Genomic DNA, 16213 nt, shown 5'->3' with positions numbered 1-16213 from the left:
CCAAGCTGTGTGTTCTAAAGAAAGGCCACATTTCACCCTCACAGACCATTTCCCTTGATTGATCCTTTTATTTATCTTTTAACATTGATTTGAGAGAGAGAGAGAGACAGAGAGAGACAGAGAGAGAGAGAATGAGAATATTTGTTGTTCCCCTTATTGATGCATTCATTGGTTGACTCTTGTGTGTGCCCTGACTGGAGATGGAACCCACAACCTTGGTGTATCACGACGACGCTCTAACCAGCTGAGCTACCTGGCCAGGGATTGCCTGACCTTTTAGATTGGGGCACCCAGTGTGCTTCAGGGGGGACATTACACAGTCCCCTGCACATCTCTAGAAGGGAAAGAAGTGACCCTCTGTGACTTGCTTTACAATGAGCAAATAAGAAGGTATTTATTTTCTAAAAGTACAAAAGCACATACAAAAAGGGACTATTTCTTGGCTGAAATTAAGAGATAATATGGTTATAGCAAACATCCCTGTGGACAAGGCCACTGTAGAGAGAGTGTTGCTCCCAACCATTAATAATCACCACTCCGCCGCAGACTGAAAGGTCACTGCTTCTCAATTACACATGGATAAGGAGTTAGTTTTATTACACCAGACTCATAAAAACTAAGGAATGTGCTTCTTCGGGTTGATAAAATAAAATTCCAAGGCTCTGAAGAAAATAATTTTATGTCAGTCCCAGGGAACTTTCCTTCCCAAGAGTCGGTTGGTCACTTTCTGTGGAAGGAAACACAGGCAGGAAGAGGTTAGCAACTTGCGGTCAGAGGCAGATGTTTCTGCTCCTCACTGCAGACCTGTCGCTGAGCCAGCTGGTTCTGCCCAGACCTTGTTCACCTGTCTTCCCCAACTACAGAAACTATGGTGATTATACAAAAATTGTTTCTGAAGTATTTAGGAAAGATGATCTATAATCAATATCTATTATTTCTATATAGATACAGATCTCTATAATCCTGATAGACTGATCCATCCAGTTCACAAACACACAAGCACAAAGAGAGGCTGACACAGTGCCTGGGGCCTGTCCACTTGAGGGGGCCCAGCCCGAGCTTTGGGGTGTGCTTCAGAGGCAGTTTTCCAATCCCACATCGGTCTGGTATGAACTTGTCTTTTGGTTTATGACCTTCAGAGTCCTCTTGGGGTGAAGAGAGGGGGCTGGGAAATAACCAGGACAGTGAAGGATATGGGCCTCCAGGCATAGTAGCTGATTTTGTTTCTCAAGGAATAATTGCTAGCAAGTCCCCTGGCCTGTGTGGTCCCGGGATCTGCAGCACTGTTGACTGTGCTGGGGCCATGGGCAGGAAATGGTGTGGCCTCGAGGCTCTGGCTCCCCAAGCCACCTATGCTTAAGCTATACTGGGACTTTTTCCAGTTTATTGTAAAAGTTCTAGAGGTATAAAACTACCATCTGGGACTTTGGAATAAAAACGAAACAATTGAACTGAACCAACAATTCACCCTGGCTGGTGTGGCTCAGTGGATTGGGTGCCAGCCTGTAAACCAAAGGCTCGCAGGTTTGATTCCCAGGCACGTGCCTGGGTTGCAGGCCAGGTCCCTGGTGGGGGGTACATGAGAGGTAACCACACATCGATATTTCTCTCCCTCTTTCTCCCTCCCTTCCCCTCTCTCTAAAAAATAAATAAATTTTTTTTAAAATAAAAACAAAACAAAACAATTCTACTAGACAATAAAAACCCAACATTTCTATCATGATATACATCTAAATTGACTCCCAAAGATGAAATTTGGCTTCTTTCCAAATGTATGCATGGAAGGTTTCATTTTAGACTTGCATTTTTATTTTTAGATTTGAAATCTAGTCATAGGTGCTTTTATCTTCTAAATTTCAGCGGTGGTATATGATACATTATGAGCTTAAGTTCACTCCCCACACGCAGTCAATCAAACAGGTTAGATGTGTTTCTCTCAATTTCTTTTCCTTCTGACAAACCCGACCAATCCCACTCTAGGACTGACTGACCTTTTTATACAGCTGGGCTCGCAACCGGTATGACTTATGTTCCAGTCTCCTCTTTTCCTCTTCTCTCTTTTTCTGTACTTCTGGGAGCTGCTCATAAATCCTTAGAAATGGCACCAGTGGAAAGACAGAAAGCAGCGAGGTTACCTGACTACAGGGGCACATGGTGTCTTCTCAACTAAGCTCTACTGCTCTCAACGCATTCAGTCCCTCACAGTCAGGCCCTGGGCCTGTTGTGTGCCCAGCGTCCTGTTAGACACTTGGACACAAAGAATCCTGGCCTGGGGTGCTTATGATCTGGAAGGGAAGACAAACAAAAACACAATAAAATCCTGCTAACAGTATTTACTTCTGCGAAAGGAGTGGGATCAAGGGGTGGAAATAACCTGCTTTTCACTCTATATGCAAAAAATGTACATCTTTAATATGAATAATGAACATGTATTACTATTATATTTTTAAACATAAGGGTAATAATGGGGAGAAAGTTCAATAACAGTCATATCTCTAAAATGTTACACAATATTATAGGAAATGAAAAAACTTATTCTAAGTGAAGTAGGTTGACGAAGACCAGAGAGGAGATTGAGTCTGAGGTGGGTCTTGAAAAATAGGAGCAGAAAGGGGATGGGAGGAGAAGGGAGTAATGGTAAGTCAGAGCTTCACAGAGGGGTGTAGGGGAACAGGTGGGAAGCAGATGGGGTGGAGGTGAGGGAGGCGGTGGAGGGTCTCACAGCGATGTGAAAACGTGGGCTCTGTCCTATTAGGAATTGGTGTCACTGATTTTAAGTAGGGAGGAACATGATCGAACATACACTTGGTAAACACACTCTAATTGAAAATGACCTAAATTTCCAACAAAAATAGTTAAACAGATTATGGAATAAAATAAAATTATTACAAAGCATAAAAAGATGTCTCAAAGAATTTTTAGTGTTATGGGAAAATATTCAAACCTGTATATATTAATTAGTTTGATCAGTAAATTTGGGGAAAAGTGTGTGTTAATAGTAATTCTCTGCAGAACCCCCACTCCTGCCAGACACAGGAATAGTGTGAGTTATGTTTAATGAAAGGAAGAGGAAGTGATATGTATTTTCTTATTTCAACTTTTCTCTGCATTTTCCAACATTTTCTATATCTGAAAAAAAATCATTGAAAATCACTGAAAAAAGAGGCTCTGTGGAAAAGAGATCAAAGCAGGCAGAGAGCAAAGGTGGGGAGAACAGCAGTCTTCTGTGAGTGGAGGCCAGCCCACACCAGGAGTGAGAAGAGGCTTCCAGAGCAATCAAGAAGCCTGATCTCCAGGATGTGCAAGCTGCGAGCATGTGCAATGATAGGTAAAGTGACTGCTCCCCAGCTTTCTGGCCGTGTGAGTGGGTGTCCCAAGCAAGTATGGGAGTGAATGGGAATTCCATTTTGGACATAGTGAAGGTGATCACAAACTGAAAAAGCAAAAGTGGAGGTCAGGAAAGAGAACAAAAAGGAGTAAGTATACACTTGTAAGAGTCACTGTTCATGGAGAAGGATCCAAGATGATGGAGTAGTAAGTGAAAGCTACATTAACTTCCAACTCCCAGGACCAATCTGGAATTATAGCCAAACTGTAGAGAAATCATCCTGAATAACCAACTGAACACTAGCTGGAGAGAAGCCTTATAACCAAAGACAGACTGAAGAAAACACTTCAGCACAATGAGACTGGTAGGAAATGTGGAGGAGGCGCCAGAGGGTTGGGTGGGTTCCCACGGGCGGCAGCTGAAGTTCCAGAGGGGTATTTCAGTGGCTGAGGGGGTTTTGCACTGAGAAGTGTGGGGTCTAAACCCCAAGCTGGGCTCACCAGCCCCTAGCAACAGAGCCAAAAAGAAACCCAGAAAACATCCAGCTGTGAAAAGCAGCAGGGTTTCTGTCTGCCAGGAAGAGACTGCTGGAGATGCAGACAGTCCCTTAAAATGCCCACACACAAAATTTTGTTTGCAGCTACTTACTCTGGGTCTATCAGAGGGAGGGCAGAGTGGACTAGAGACACCCAAGGGAAGTTTGGGGTTGGTGGCTCTGGGGAGACAACTAAAGGAACAGCTGCCAGGATGCCTATGCTGAGTTATTCCTCACGCTACTGAGGCCATCTTTCTCAGGCAGAGCATTCCTCTCCAAGTGGCATCAACCTGAAGGGAAGCAATAGCTTTGCCCACAGGAATTACTCTGCCCTACCCTGTGGAGCTTAAGCCAGGCTGCTGATTACAGGTTGAGGCTATATCACTGATGGTTTAACAACTATGGTGGGAAATACAAAGAAGCCAACGTAAAGGGAAGACAAAGAAAGAGGCCCCAAATGAAAGAACAAGACAATTTTCCAGAAGAAGTACTAGATGAAATAGAGACAAACAGTTTATCAGATAGAGGGTTTAGAGTAATGATTATAAGGATACTCAACAGCATGAAAAAAAGGCATAGAAACCATAAAAAAGGGCCAGTCAGAAATAAAGAATAAAATATCTGAAATAAATAATACACTGGAAGGAATAAACAGTAGGTTAGATGAGCAGAGGATCAAATCAGTGATTTGGAAGATAAGGTAAAAAACCAAAACAAACAAACACCCAGGCAGAGTAGCAAAAAGAAAAAAGAATTTTTTTAAAAAATGAGGAGAGCTTAAGAAACATTTTGAACAACAAGAAGTGTAATAACACCTGCGTCCTCTGATTACTAGAAGGAGAAGAGAGAGAGCAAGGGATTGAGGACCTGTTTGAAGAAATAATGACTGAAAACTTTCCTAATCTGGTGAAGAAAAAGATATATAAATACAGCTATGAGAATCTCAAACGAGTTGGACCCAAAGAGGCCTACAGCAACACATCAATAAAATGACAAGGCAATGACAAGGAGAGGATCCTAAAAGCTGCAAGAGAAAAGCAGGTAGTTACCTACGAGGGAGCACCAATGAGATTGCCATCTGATTTCTCAGCAGAAACATTTCAGGCCAGAAGGGAGTGGTGTGAAATATTCAAAGTGATGAAAGCAATGACCTACAACCAAGGCTACTTGACCCAGCAAGGCTATCATTTAAAACCAAAGGAGAAATAGGGAGGTTCCCAGACAAGAAAAAGCTAAATGACTTTGTTAACACCAAACCAATAATGCAATAAATGTTATAGGGCTTGCTTTAAGGAGAAGAAAAAGAAAGAAAAAAAAGGAGGAAAATAGTGTAACAATAAAATGGGCTAAATACCTATCAACAATCTTATATTGATAGATATGTACTTATATTGATAGATACATATTGATAGATAAGCCATTTAGATATTTGTACCTTATATCTAAATGGTATAAATACTCCAACCAAAAGACACAGGGTAGCTGAATGGATAAGAAAATAAGACCCATATATATACTGCCTCCAAGAGACACATCTCAGACTGAAAGATACACACAGACTAAAAGTAAAAGGATGGAAAAAGATATTTCATGTAAATGGAAAGGAAAAAAAAAAGCTGGGGCAGCAGTACTTATATCCTAAAAAACAGACTTTAAAACCAAGGCTAGTAAGAGACAAAGAAGGACACTACATACTGATAAAGGGAACATCCAACATGAGGCCTTAACCCTTGGAAACATTTATGTACCCAACATGGGAGCACCTACGTATATAAGGCAAATTTTGATGGACATAAAGGGAGAGATCAAGAGAAATACAGTCACAATTGGGGATTTAACACCCCATTGACTTCAATGGATAGAACTTCCAGGCATAACATCAACAAGGAGACAGTGGCCTTAAATGACACCATAGATCAAATGGATTTAATTGACATCTTCAGAGCATTTCACCCCAAAGCAGCAGAATATACATACGTTTCAAGGGCACATGGTACATTTTCTAGGATAGTCCACATGTTAGGACACAAGACTCAATAGATTTAAGATGACTGAAATCATATCAAGCACCTTCTCTGACCATAATGCTATGAAACTAGAAATTAATCACAAGAAGAATACTGAAAAACACACGAAGACATGTTAGGTAAATAACATTATTAAACCATGACTGGGTCAACAATGAGATCAGGAAGAAATCAAAATACCTGATGCAAATGAAAATGAGGATACAACAATCCCAAACCTATGGGACCCTGGGAACCCTTTTGCACTGTTGGTGGGAATGCAGACTGGTGCAGTCACTGTGGAAAACAGTATGTGGACACCTCAAAAAATTAAAAATGGATCTGCCTTTTGACCCAGCAATCCTACTTCTGAGAATATATCTGAAGGAACCCAAAATGCTAATTTGAAAGAACATAAGCACCCCTATGTTCGCTGCAGCGTTATTTACAATCGCCAAGACATGGAAGTAGCCCAAGTGTCCATCAGTAAATGAGTGGATAAAACAACTATGGGAAATTACACAGTGGAATACTACTTGGCCATAAAAAATAAAAATTTACCCTTTGCAACAGTATGGATTGACCTGGAGAACATTATGCTAAGTGAAATGAGCCAGTCAGAGAAAAGACAAATATCTTATGATTTCACCCATATGTGGAATCTAATGAACAAACTGAAATAAGAAGGAAAATGGGGACAGGCTCATAGATGGAGAGCAGGATGACAGCTAGGTGGTGGGGGGTGAGGTGAGGGGATGGCGGGATTGAGCAAAAAGGACAAAGGACTCACGGGCATGGACTACAGTGTAGTGACTGCTGGAGGGAGGGGGGTATAAGGGGACTAAATGGTAGTGGGAAAAAATACAATAAAGATTAAATTAAAAAGTAAAATAAAATCTTTTAAAAAAATAATGAAACTATAAGTCACTGTCCATGAAAAACATAATGAGATATCACCTCAAACCTGTCAGAATGGCTATTAAAAAAGAGAGAGAGAGAACAAATGCTGGAGAGGATTCAGAGAAAAGGGAACCCTTGTGCACTGCCAGTGGGAATGTAAACTGGTAAAGTACTATGGAAAAGTTTTTCCCCTCAAAAAACTAAACACAGGACCACCACATGATCCAGCAGTACCATTTTCTGGATATTGATCCAAAGGAGATGAAATTATCATCTTAATGAGGCACCTGCACCTCCATATTCATTGCAGCAAGTCATTCATTCCACGTCTGCCACCTATTTTTCTTCTCTTTTTTAGTGAGAAAGTACTTTCACAATTAATTTTCTTATAATGTTTTGACGAGCAGAATGCCTTTATTCGGGGGCAAGCCAGAGCTCTTGACCACTTGCTGGCCTGACCTGTACTCTTCTAATCACTCTTATTTTGGGGGCCTTACCGTTTAGACCTCTGAATCATTTCCTTCTTTCCAATGGGCCTGCCCTTCTGGGCAGCCAGGAAACCTAAGCAAGAGAAGAAAGGGTTTTCAGTGAATAGTGACTTAACGGGGAAGGGTATGGTATGCAAGAGCTGTGTTGAGAGAGCTGCTAGGACTTTGTGGCCCTACTGTGAGCTGAGAGTGCTAGGTGGTCACCAGGGGCCAAGGCCACAGCCAAGGTTAGACTATGACTGCGACAGTAGCCTAAGTCTCCTGAAGACACAACACTGTGGCACAGACTAGACTGTGAACTTAAATACTGCCCAATTTATAGGTAATGTGATGAAAGCATTAGGTATACTTTCATATACTATTTTATATGTATTTTCACAGCTTTCATGTATTATTTTATTGATCTTACACCTAGCATAACTGTAAGGAGCACAGATTCTAGAGCCAGCCCGCCTGGGTTCAAATCCAAGATTAGGTGTGTAATCTTGGGCATGGTACTTAATCTCTCTCTGCCTTAGTTTTCTCCCCTCTAAAATGGGGATATTAATAGTATCTGACTCAAGAGGTGTAAGCATTAAACGTGAACAATTCTGGGTAAAACATTTCTGGGTAAAACATAAGGGCTAATAACTATTATTATTATTACCACCACTACTTCTATTATTATCATTGCCACCCCATAAAGTAGCCAAGCCTAGAATCTGCCCCATCTTTAATGAAAAACAAAAAACAAAACAAAACATTATACTACTTTTAGAACTAACCTGCTCACAGACGCAGGGCTTCTTTATAAAAACACCATTCTCACCGCACATGCTTGTTTTTAAGATCCAGTGACAAGGCGAGAGTAACTGGGCTTATTTGGATCATGCAAGTACTGACAGCTAAACTGGGCAGCGTCTGCTACCTAAGGATATGTAAGTCTCAGCAAGCACAGATCTTGCCTTTCTTGCCCAGTAACGGGAAAGTGAACAGAGTGTACCTCTCTTAGGGAGCGGGCGCATGGGGTCCCGGTGGCCCTGCCATTCTCTCACAGTGTTGAACAGTGCCTCCCGCTCACTCTGAAACATGTTCTGCAACTTCCTTTCCTGGACTATTAACTTCAGGCGTTTTATTCGCTCCCCAGAGCGGGAGATGAAGTCAGGCCTGTGAAGTTGAAGTGATTCCTGAGGAGGAGAAAATGCCCCCGTCCACACATTAGCGATGCAGTCTGCTCTCCAAGGGTCTGGAAAAAACAGTACCTGACCAACAGATTTGAAGAGCCTGTTTCTAAAGAAAATGAACATATTTTCTATTTCTATTCTCTAGAAATGATCTCAAGTTGAAAAATAATCTAACAATTCTGTGGGGGAGAACTCCAATAGGGAAGTCAGAGGGATCAAAGATATGCCTTTGGAATAAGCCAAGAACCAAGACTGTGGTAATTACAACTCTTCCAAATGGGATAGAACTTGGCCCATTGTGCTATTTTAAATTTCCCTTCAAACAAATACAGGGTGGAGCAAAAATAGGTTTAAAGTTGTTCATAGGAAAAAAGTAATACAATTAACAAATAATATGAGAATAAACTTACATGTACTTACAACTGTAAACTTACTTTTGCCCCACCCTGTACATCATTAAATAGCATTTCCTGTAGCTCCCAAGGGACCTATAGAGAAGAGACTTGACACCTGCTAAACCCTGTGTTAAACAGGAATACGAGTTACTGAGGAACGAATACAAGGCTGATGCAAGCAGAGGCCTCCAGAGCACTGCGTGTGTCTACAAACCCCATGAGCAGTGTTGCAACATCTTCCTTTCGACTGCCTTTTCCCCAGAGACTGAGGGTGAGGCATGATTTAAAATGGTTAACAGAGTAAGGCAACCTTTAATTAACAGAGTGAGAACATATGAACGACAGAGGTGCTAGAAAGTAGGGTCACATGACTGTACTTCTGAAGGCCAACTCACAGATTTAACTTCTTTGTGTCTCACCCTTTCTCCCTGCTTAAACACATGGCTAAAATTAACGCAATGTCACTGTACCTGTAAAGTTGCTCTCACAAATGGCTTCAGAGGACCTCTGCCTGGGCCTGCTAGTGACCCATGGCTGTCTGTGTGCTGACCCTGCCAGTTTTGTTCCCGGAGTGGTTCCCTCCAGGGTTTGATGTTGGTTATTGGTGCAAACCAGGAGATACCGGGGCCACAATGCTTGAGCAGATTTTCCTTCTTAGGACCACACTTCACATTTTCCACAGGAACAAACCATGAAACTCCTATAGGAAATATTTTTAAGAAAAAAAGATTTTTCTTTTTTCCCATCACTGATATGTGTGTAACAGGGCTTCTGCAGAGCCAGCTGTTAGAAGCCATCATGGTGCCCAGGAGTCTGCTCAATTGCAGGTATGACTCTGTAACTGTAGTGCTAGATACTTAAAGTTTGTTTTCCTTGCCATGGTGGTGCCGGGGGTAGAGATGAGGTCAAAATAGAGTCATTCAGAAAAAAGAATCCGAGCATTGTAAGAGACTGAAAATTCAGTAGTTTTTCTGCAAAACTGGGAATTAGAAACTGACCTTCAGAGCAACTCTGCTTGTTCTTCCTTAACTTTTTGTCCCCAAGATAACTGGTAATGAGCCTTTTTTCTTCTATTTTTCCTTCTGACCAAGTAGTCACATCACTGTCCTCTTCCACTCTAACCTTGCTAGAACTTGGCGTTGGGAAAATCACCCCAACATCTCGAGTGTGTTTTCTGACACCATTCACAATCTCCAAGTTACCTGAGGGGAAAGATCACAGATGTCTCTGGGAGCAGCCTTGAGACTTAGTTGGCAGGTACATTCAAAGTTTTTAAGGCTCGAAAAACCCAGTCTATTGTCTTTGCTGGGTGGGTTGGGGCTGTGTGAGGGAGAGAAGGTGGGGGGGTGGGAAGAAGGGGTTGTGAGAGAGAGGGGAAGAGGAGGAGAGAGAAGAGGGAGAAGGGAGGGGAAAAAGAAAGAGGGTTTGTATTTCTAAGTCCATTTAGATATTAGAATTAATTACTACTAATATAGACTCAATAGGAAAAGGATTTCAGTTCTGAACCCAAGTGAGAAAGACAGTAAATGCTTGTAGTCCTACCGGCAGTCCCCAGGTAAGGAAGAGGTTGACAGATGTAAAGACAAGACTTGGGGTGGGCGGGGAATCAGGGCAGTTTATTTTTGTTTTATAAAATCAAAAGATATAGAAAGGCATAAAATGAAAGGTTTCTTTCTACTCCTGTTCTCTCCATTCAGTCAGTTTATAACCCCATGATTCCAGAGAAATTTTTTTGTGCAGTTAAGCAATTCTCTTCCTTATTTTTTAAATACATGTAGTAGCATGCTATACACTGTTCTGTACCTCGCTTTTTCTTAATTATATATCTTGGAGATTTTCCATGTTGGTGGAGAGAAAGACCTATATTGTTCTATGCAGAATTTCATTATATAGATGTGCAATAATTTAACCATTTGGCTATTGATGGACATTGAGTTGAATTTAATTTTATGTGATAATAAAAACCTAGATTAACTTTGTGGCTAATTGTACACATTTGTCATTTTGCACGTATGCACAGTATATCTACAGGCTAAATTCCAAAAGTAAAAGTGCTGTGTGAAAGTAGTTTTGACAGAAACTGCCAAATTGCCTGTCACAGGCATTGGACCTATAACTTATACTCCCACTAGAATGTAGGAGTGTATTTCCCTACACTCTTGCCCACATACTTGTTATCAAGCTTAGATTTTTGTCAATCTGATAAGTGAATAATGGCATCCAAGTATAGTGTTAATCTTCATTTTGTGTGAGGTTGAGTATCTTATGTTTAATGGCTACTTGTAATTTGAAGGAAAGAAATGTTTAAATTCAAGTAATTTACCTGCTTGCACTCCCTTATTTAACATATGTACATTTTGCTTGTTGCAAAGGGTAGAGTTTGAGCTCCAGAAACTACCAGAAGATGAAATAGAGTCAGAAGAAATCGGATGGTTTGTCACCTAGAAAAAAACAAGAGACAGTTACCATTACATGTAGTCAATGGTACAATTACCCAGAGGATAAGAAAATATACAAAGTCAGCCAGATGACCCGATTCAAATTGTTGAGATAAAGTTGCCAGGAAGCTGTGACAATGTCGACATGCCGCCACATAATTTCTGATAGGGAGGAGAATGTGATTGAATAAGGGCCTGAGCTCTTTCCTGAAGGTAAGACACACACTCACAAAATGGTATATTCCTAGGATGAAAAGTTCTGAAGAAGATGTGAGCCAAAAATTAGTTTGGTTGGTTTTCAGAATGAAATTCCAACTTGACACCTGCATATGCTTTGATGTGAGAAAGAAGGCTAGGGATAATTAAGGAGATGGAGAGCTGCAGAGTGCTTTCTAAGATCAGACTCAGACACCTACACAAGGATAAATGCCAAAGAGCTGAAAGGCCCCCCGGGAAGTCCTGACTCAGAACTGCAAAAAGCACTAGAATGCCAAAAAATGGCCTTTTTAGTTACATTCAGAGCAAGGGTCAGAAAGTTCATGGATTTAAGTTGATGGTGGAATTTAGTGGGTGGGTGACAAAAAAATTTATCAAAATGGAGTTGAACAAATATAGTATAAAATAGTATTTCTTAAACTTGCATTTCATAGCAATCCTCTGGGGGAGGAACCCTGATCCAAAAAAATGAGTTGAAGTCCTGTGGGGAGGGATGTGGGCACTGTGTTTTGAATAAATGCCAGGTGCTTACCTCCTTAAGCAAATATTGAAACCCAAGTCAGAAAGGAAACTGAAGGTATTTGCTCCCCTGAACTAAACAGATTATATTCCAGGGATTTAGGAACCTTAGCAACAGAATCCTGGAGGAGAGGAGCTATGTTAGATGTCCGGGGACAGGAAGTGTTTTAATTTTCAAAAAGATAAGCATTGTAAGCTGGTGGGTTTAACACTAATGACTGGAGAGATTTTAGAATGGGTCACTAACCAGATAATTTGAAGCATCTGCAGGCCAAAGAAAAGATTAGCACATTTCATGTAGGGCTCAGTAAGGCGGGCAGCACAAGCCTTGCCCAGTCAGCCTTGGCTTCCCTCACAGACATGGTCACTAACTGGCAGTTGGAAAGAACGTGTAGTAGAGGTACTTCATTTGAGTAAAATGGTGAAACTTCTCATGACATCTTTGAGGGCAAGAAGGACTCATTTGGGTTAAATGATAATATGAGTTGGTAGAACCCTAATTGGTTGAAACACTCTCAACTATTATTGTCAACGCAGTGAGAAGCCTTTACTGAGTGATACACCTTGCATTCAACAACAAATATTCAGTAAGCACTTACTGTGTGCCAGTCACTAAGTTTGCTCTGGCTATTCCTTCTTAACATTTTTATATATCAATGTCTTAGAGATGTAGAAATAAGACTTTCCTACAATGCACATCTGCAAGGGCCTAAATGCTGCCACAGTCTGAAATAACAGGAACGAACAGGTCCAATCAAACAAGAGATAATTGTGAAGTGCCATCATTAGGTAGGAGGAATGGCAGAGACTTGGATGCAGTACAAAAAACTCTGGGTCTGGAGTCCAAGACCTAAGCCAGGCTCACACCTTCTTTTTACTAGCTGTTTCTGCTTGAATAAGCCATAACCTCTTTATGCTAGTCTTCCCCATCTAGAAAGGGAACACCTACATTTCTGAAAATACAGAAGTGTTAGAACAAATGATCTAGATCATAAACTGTAAAAAGCTAATATAAAACAATGAGATTATTACTGTTACAAAAAACCCAAAATGTACAAGCACAGAAAGTGTGGTGAGGAAGACGTGACTGACCAGCAATATACTACACCTTCTTTGCAGCTATAAAAGAAAAAGAAAAAAAGCAGTTTAGATACTGAAATAGATGGATTTTTCAGATAGGTTATAAGTACAAAAAAACAAAGTATGCTGCCATTTTTGTGAGAAAGGGTATAAAACGAATGCAGGCATTTGCTTTATAATGTGTAAATTAATTACCTGTGAAGGAAAACCCAGATTGAAAAGGGAGAGATAATGCTGTTTTTTATTTGCAGATGGCATGATCCTATCTGTAGAAAATATGAAGGAATCCATAAGAGGCACTAGAGCTAAAATAAGTTTAGCCAGATTGCAGAATGTAAGATCAATTAAGATAAAAAAATCAATCTGTGTTTCTATATTCTAGCAATGAGCAATGTGAAATTATAGAAAAATTTCACTCATAATGACATCAAAAAGAATAAAATACTTAAGAATAAATTTAACAGAAGTGTAAGCTTTGCACTCTGAAAACTACAAATCACTGATGAAAGAAATTAAAGATCTAAATAAATAGTGAGATATTCCATATATATAAAGGTAGGTAAAGCATTAAATAAACATTTCACTTAAGAGATATGAATGGCCAATAAACATATGAAAGACATTCAACATTATCAGTCATTAGGAAAATGCAAATTGAAATCACAATGAGGTCACTTCACACCTACTGGGATAGCTATAATAAAAAAGACAATACTAGGTGTAGATGAGAAAGCAGAGAAACTGGAAGCTTCATATATTGTTGGTGGGAATGTAAAAATGGTAGTCACTTTGGAAAACACTTCGGCATTTTCTTAAAAATTAAACTTAACATATTACCCAGCAATTCCCCTTGTAGTAGGTATATACCCACATAAAAACATGTTCACACAAAAATGGTTACATAAATGTTCATAGCATATTATTATCCAAAAATTTAAAAAAACCAATTTTCTAATAACTGGAAACTGGGTAAGTAAAATGTGGCACATCCATATAAAGGAATGCTGATCACTAATGGAAAGGAACTACTGCCCTGACCAATGTGGCTCAGCTGGCTGGGCACTGTCCTGCCAAATGAAAGGTTGCTGGTTTGATTCCCCATCAGGGCATATGCCTGCGTTGTAGGTTTGGTCCTTGGTCACAGCATGTTCAAGAGGCAACTGATCAATGCTTCTCTCACACGTTGATGTTTCTCTTTTTCTCTTTCTCCCTCCTTTCCCCTCTAAAAATGACATCTTAAAAAAGAGGACCTACTGATACATACCACATCGTGAATGAACCGTGAAAACATGCTAAGTAAAAAAAGCCAGGTGGAATAAGACCACATATTATATAATGGTATTTGCATGAAATATCCAGAAAAGGCAGAGGCAGGTTAGAATTGTCTGAGGCTGTATGTGGATTGATTGCACCCCTTTTTGGGGGTGACAGAAATGTTCTAAAACTGAATTGTGGTAATAGCTGCACAACTCTGTAAACTTACTAAGAACAATTGAACTGTACACTTGAAACAGATTACTTTTATGTTATGTAATTATACTACCATAAGCTGTTTAAAAATCTCTGTAATGATGTGCAGGAACAAGTAACACTGAGTGATTCTGGAAAGCTGGTGCCTTGGAGACAGAAGTGGGAAGGACACTCCATCAAATACTTTTACACATTTTAAATTTTGTGCCATATGATTGTATTACTAGTTTAAGAAGTGAGAATAAACAAAACAAAAACTTGAAGAGTGTGGCAACATAGGTCTAATGGCTCTGGTGAGTTCAACAGGAGGGAGTAAAATATGTGTTAGGGCATGGAAATGTTCTAATCACACAGACAAAATCTGCTGTCAACCTGCTCTCACCATCTGAAGTTCAGCATGCTTAGTGTAAAAAGACATGCTTAAAAATAGGATGACAAACTTAATAGACCCAGGAAAGCTGCCAACTTAGGAAAGGGGAGTAGAAAGCATGACCTGATGAGACTGGTTCAGAGTGAAGACCAGAAAGAATAAAAACACTTCACGGAATAAAGTGGGGACCCAACAGGTAGAAGATCAGACCTATATTCTGTGACCTCAGTGTGTAAAACTGGGAACAGAGCTGGGAAATCAATGCAGGAAGATTTTGGATCTTTGTAAGTCATACCCTTTGATAACTGAAGTCTTACACAAATGGAACGAGCTGCTCATGAACAGTGAGTGGTGCTCTTGAAGCAGAAGCTGGAATACCTTGTGGTACATCTGCAGCCTGAGTCCGTGAGCCTCTTACACTTCCAAAGCACACACCAAATTGTGGTATGCAACACCACTGCTGGGAAGGGACACATGTTTACATCTGATAAAATGAGCCTTGGTGTGTGTGTTTCCACTTATAGGTCAAGTCTCTGTTAATTCCTGCCTAGAAAAAGGTTAACATTTAAAAATAGAAAATAATCTAAAAATAAATTCCCTTTCAACAAAATATATTTAGTTAGTCCTCTACAATGGTGAATATAAAAAGGACATTAAAAAACAAGTGTTTTCAAGGATGTGGAAAAATCGGAACCCTCATACATTGCTGTGGGAATGCAAAAGGGTAACTGTTTAGTAGTTTCTCAAATGTTAAACACAGAGTTATATATGACCCAGGATATATTCAATCCTAGGCATCTGCACAAATGAAAACTTATGTCCACACAAAAACCTGCACATGAACATTCACGGCAGCTTTGTTAATGATAGCCAAAACGTGGAAGAAATCCAAATGTCCATTAACTGATGGCTAAACAAATAAAAGGGTATCTTCATATAATGGAATAGTGTTATTTGGTAATAAAAAGGAATGAATACATTTTACAATGTAAATGAACCCTGAAAACTTTAAGTGAAAGAAACTTGTCTTTTGTATGATTCCATTTATATGAAATGTCCAGGATAAGAAAATCTATAGAGACAGAAAGTAGATTAAGTAACCATAGCCAGAGGCTGGGGCAGGGGTGGGATGTTGGGGAAATGAGAAGTGACTGCTAATGTATACAAAATATATTGGGGGGTATTAAAAATGTTTTAAAATTAGATTAGGGTGATGGTATACAACTGTGCTGTGCATACACTAACACCCGCTAAACTGTATACTTTAAAAATGTATTTATTCATGTATACCAATGGACATACATG

At 40.0% G+C, this 16213-nt stretch overlaps 1 protein-coding gene across 12 annotated transcripts in view; it reads right to left on the bottom strand.

Moving 5' to 3' along the window:
• Positions 1-374: 374 nt before the first annotated feature.
• The window catches only part of ALMS1 (ALMS1 centrosome and basal body associated protein), a 171220-nt gene continuing 155381 nt past the window's right edge, over positions 375-16213 (bottom strand). For 8 of the 12 annotated variants that reach the window (XM_036028146.1, XM_036028140.1, XM_036028143.1 and 5 more), the window contains 7 exons: positions 11139-11256; positions 9814-10017; positions 9286-9515; positions 8240-8423; positions 7267-7330; positions 1992-2091; positions 375-727 (listed from right to left, as the gene is read on the bottom strand). In XM_036028146.1, coding sequence (XP_035884039.1) covers positions 683-727; positions 1992-2091; positions 7267-7330; positions 8240-8423; positions 9286-9515; positions 9814-10017; positions 11139-11256 — 945 coding nt within the window. In that variant the 3' untranslated portion in view covers positions 375-682. Of the gene's footprint in view, positions 728-982; positions 1166-1991; positions 2092-7266; positions 7331-8239; positions 8424-9285; positions 9516-9813; positions 10018-11138; positions 11257-16213 lie in introns of those variants that run through there. The other 4 variants (XM_036028141.1, XM_036028144.1, XR_004903735.1 and 1 more) reach the window with 4 other exon arrangements.

Source organism: Phyllostomus discolor, chromosome 6 (genome assembly GCF_004126475.2).
Source record: "Phyllostomus discolor isolate MPI-MPIP mPhyDis1 chromosome 6, mPhyDis1.pri.v3, whole genome shotgun sequence".
In the NCBI taxonomy this organism is placed as follows: domain Eukaryota; kingdom Metazoa; phylum Chordata; class Mammalia; order Chiroptera; family Phyllostomidae; genus Phyllostomus; species Phyllostomus discolor.
Note: the sequence above shows the minus strand (reverse complement) of the source record. Positions and strands in the feature narration are given on the sequence as shown.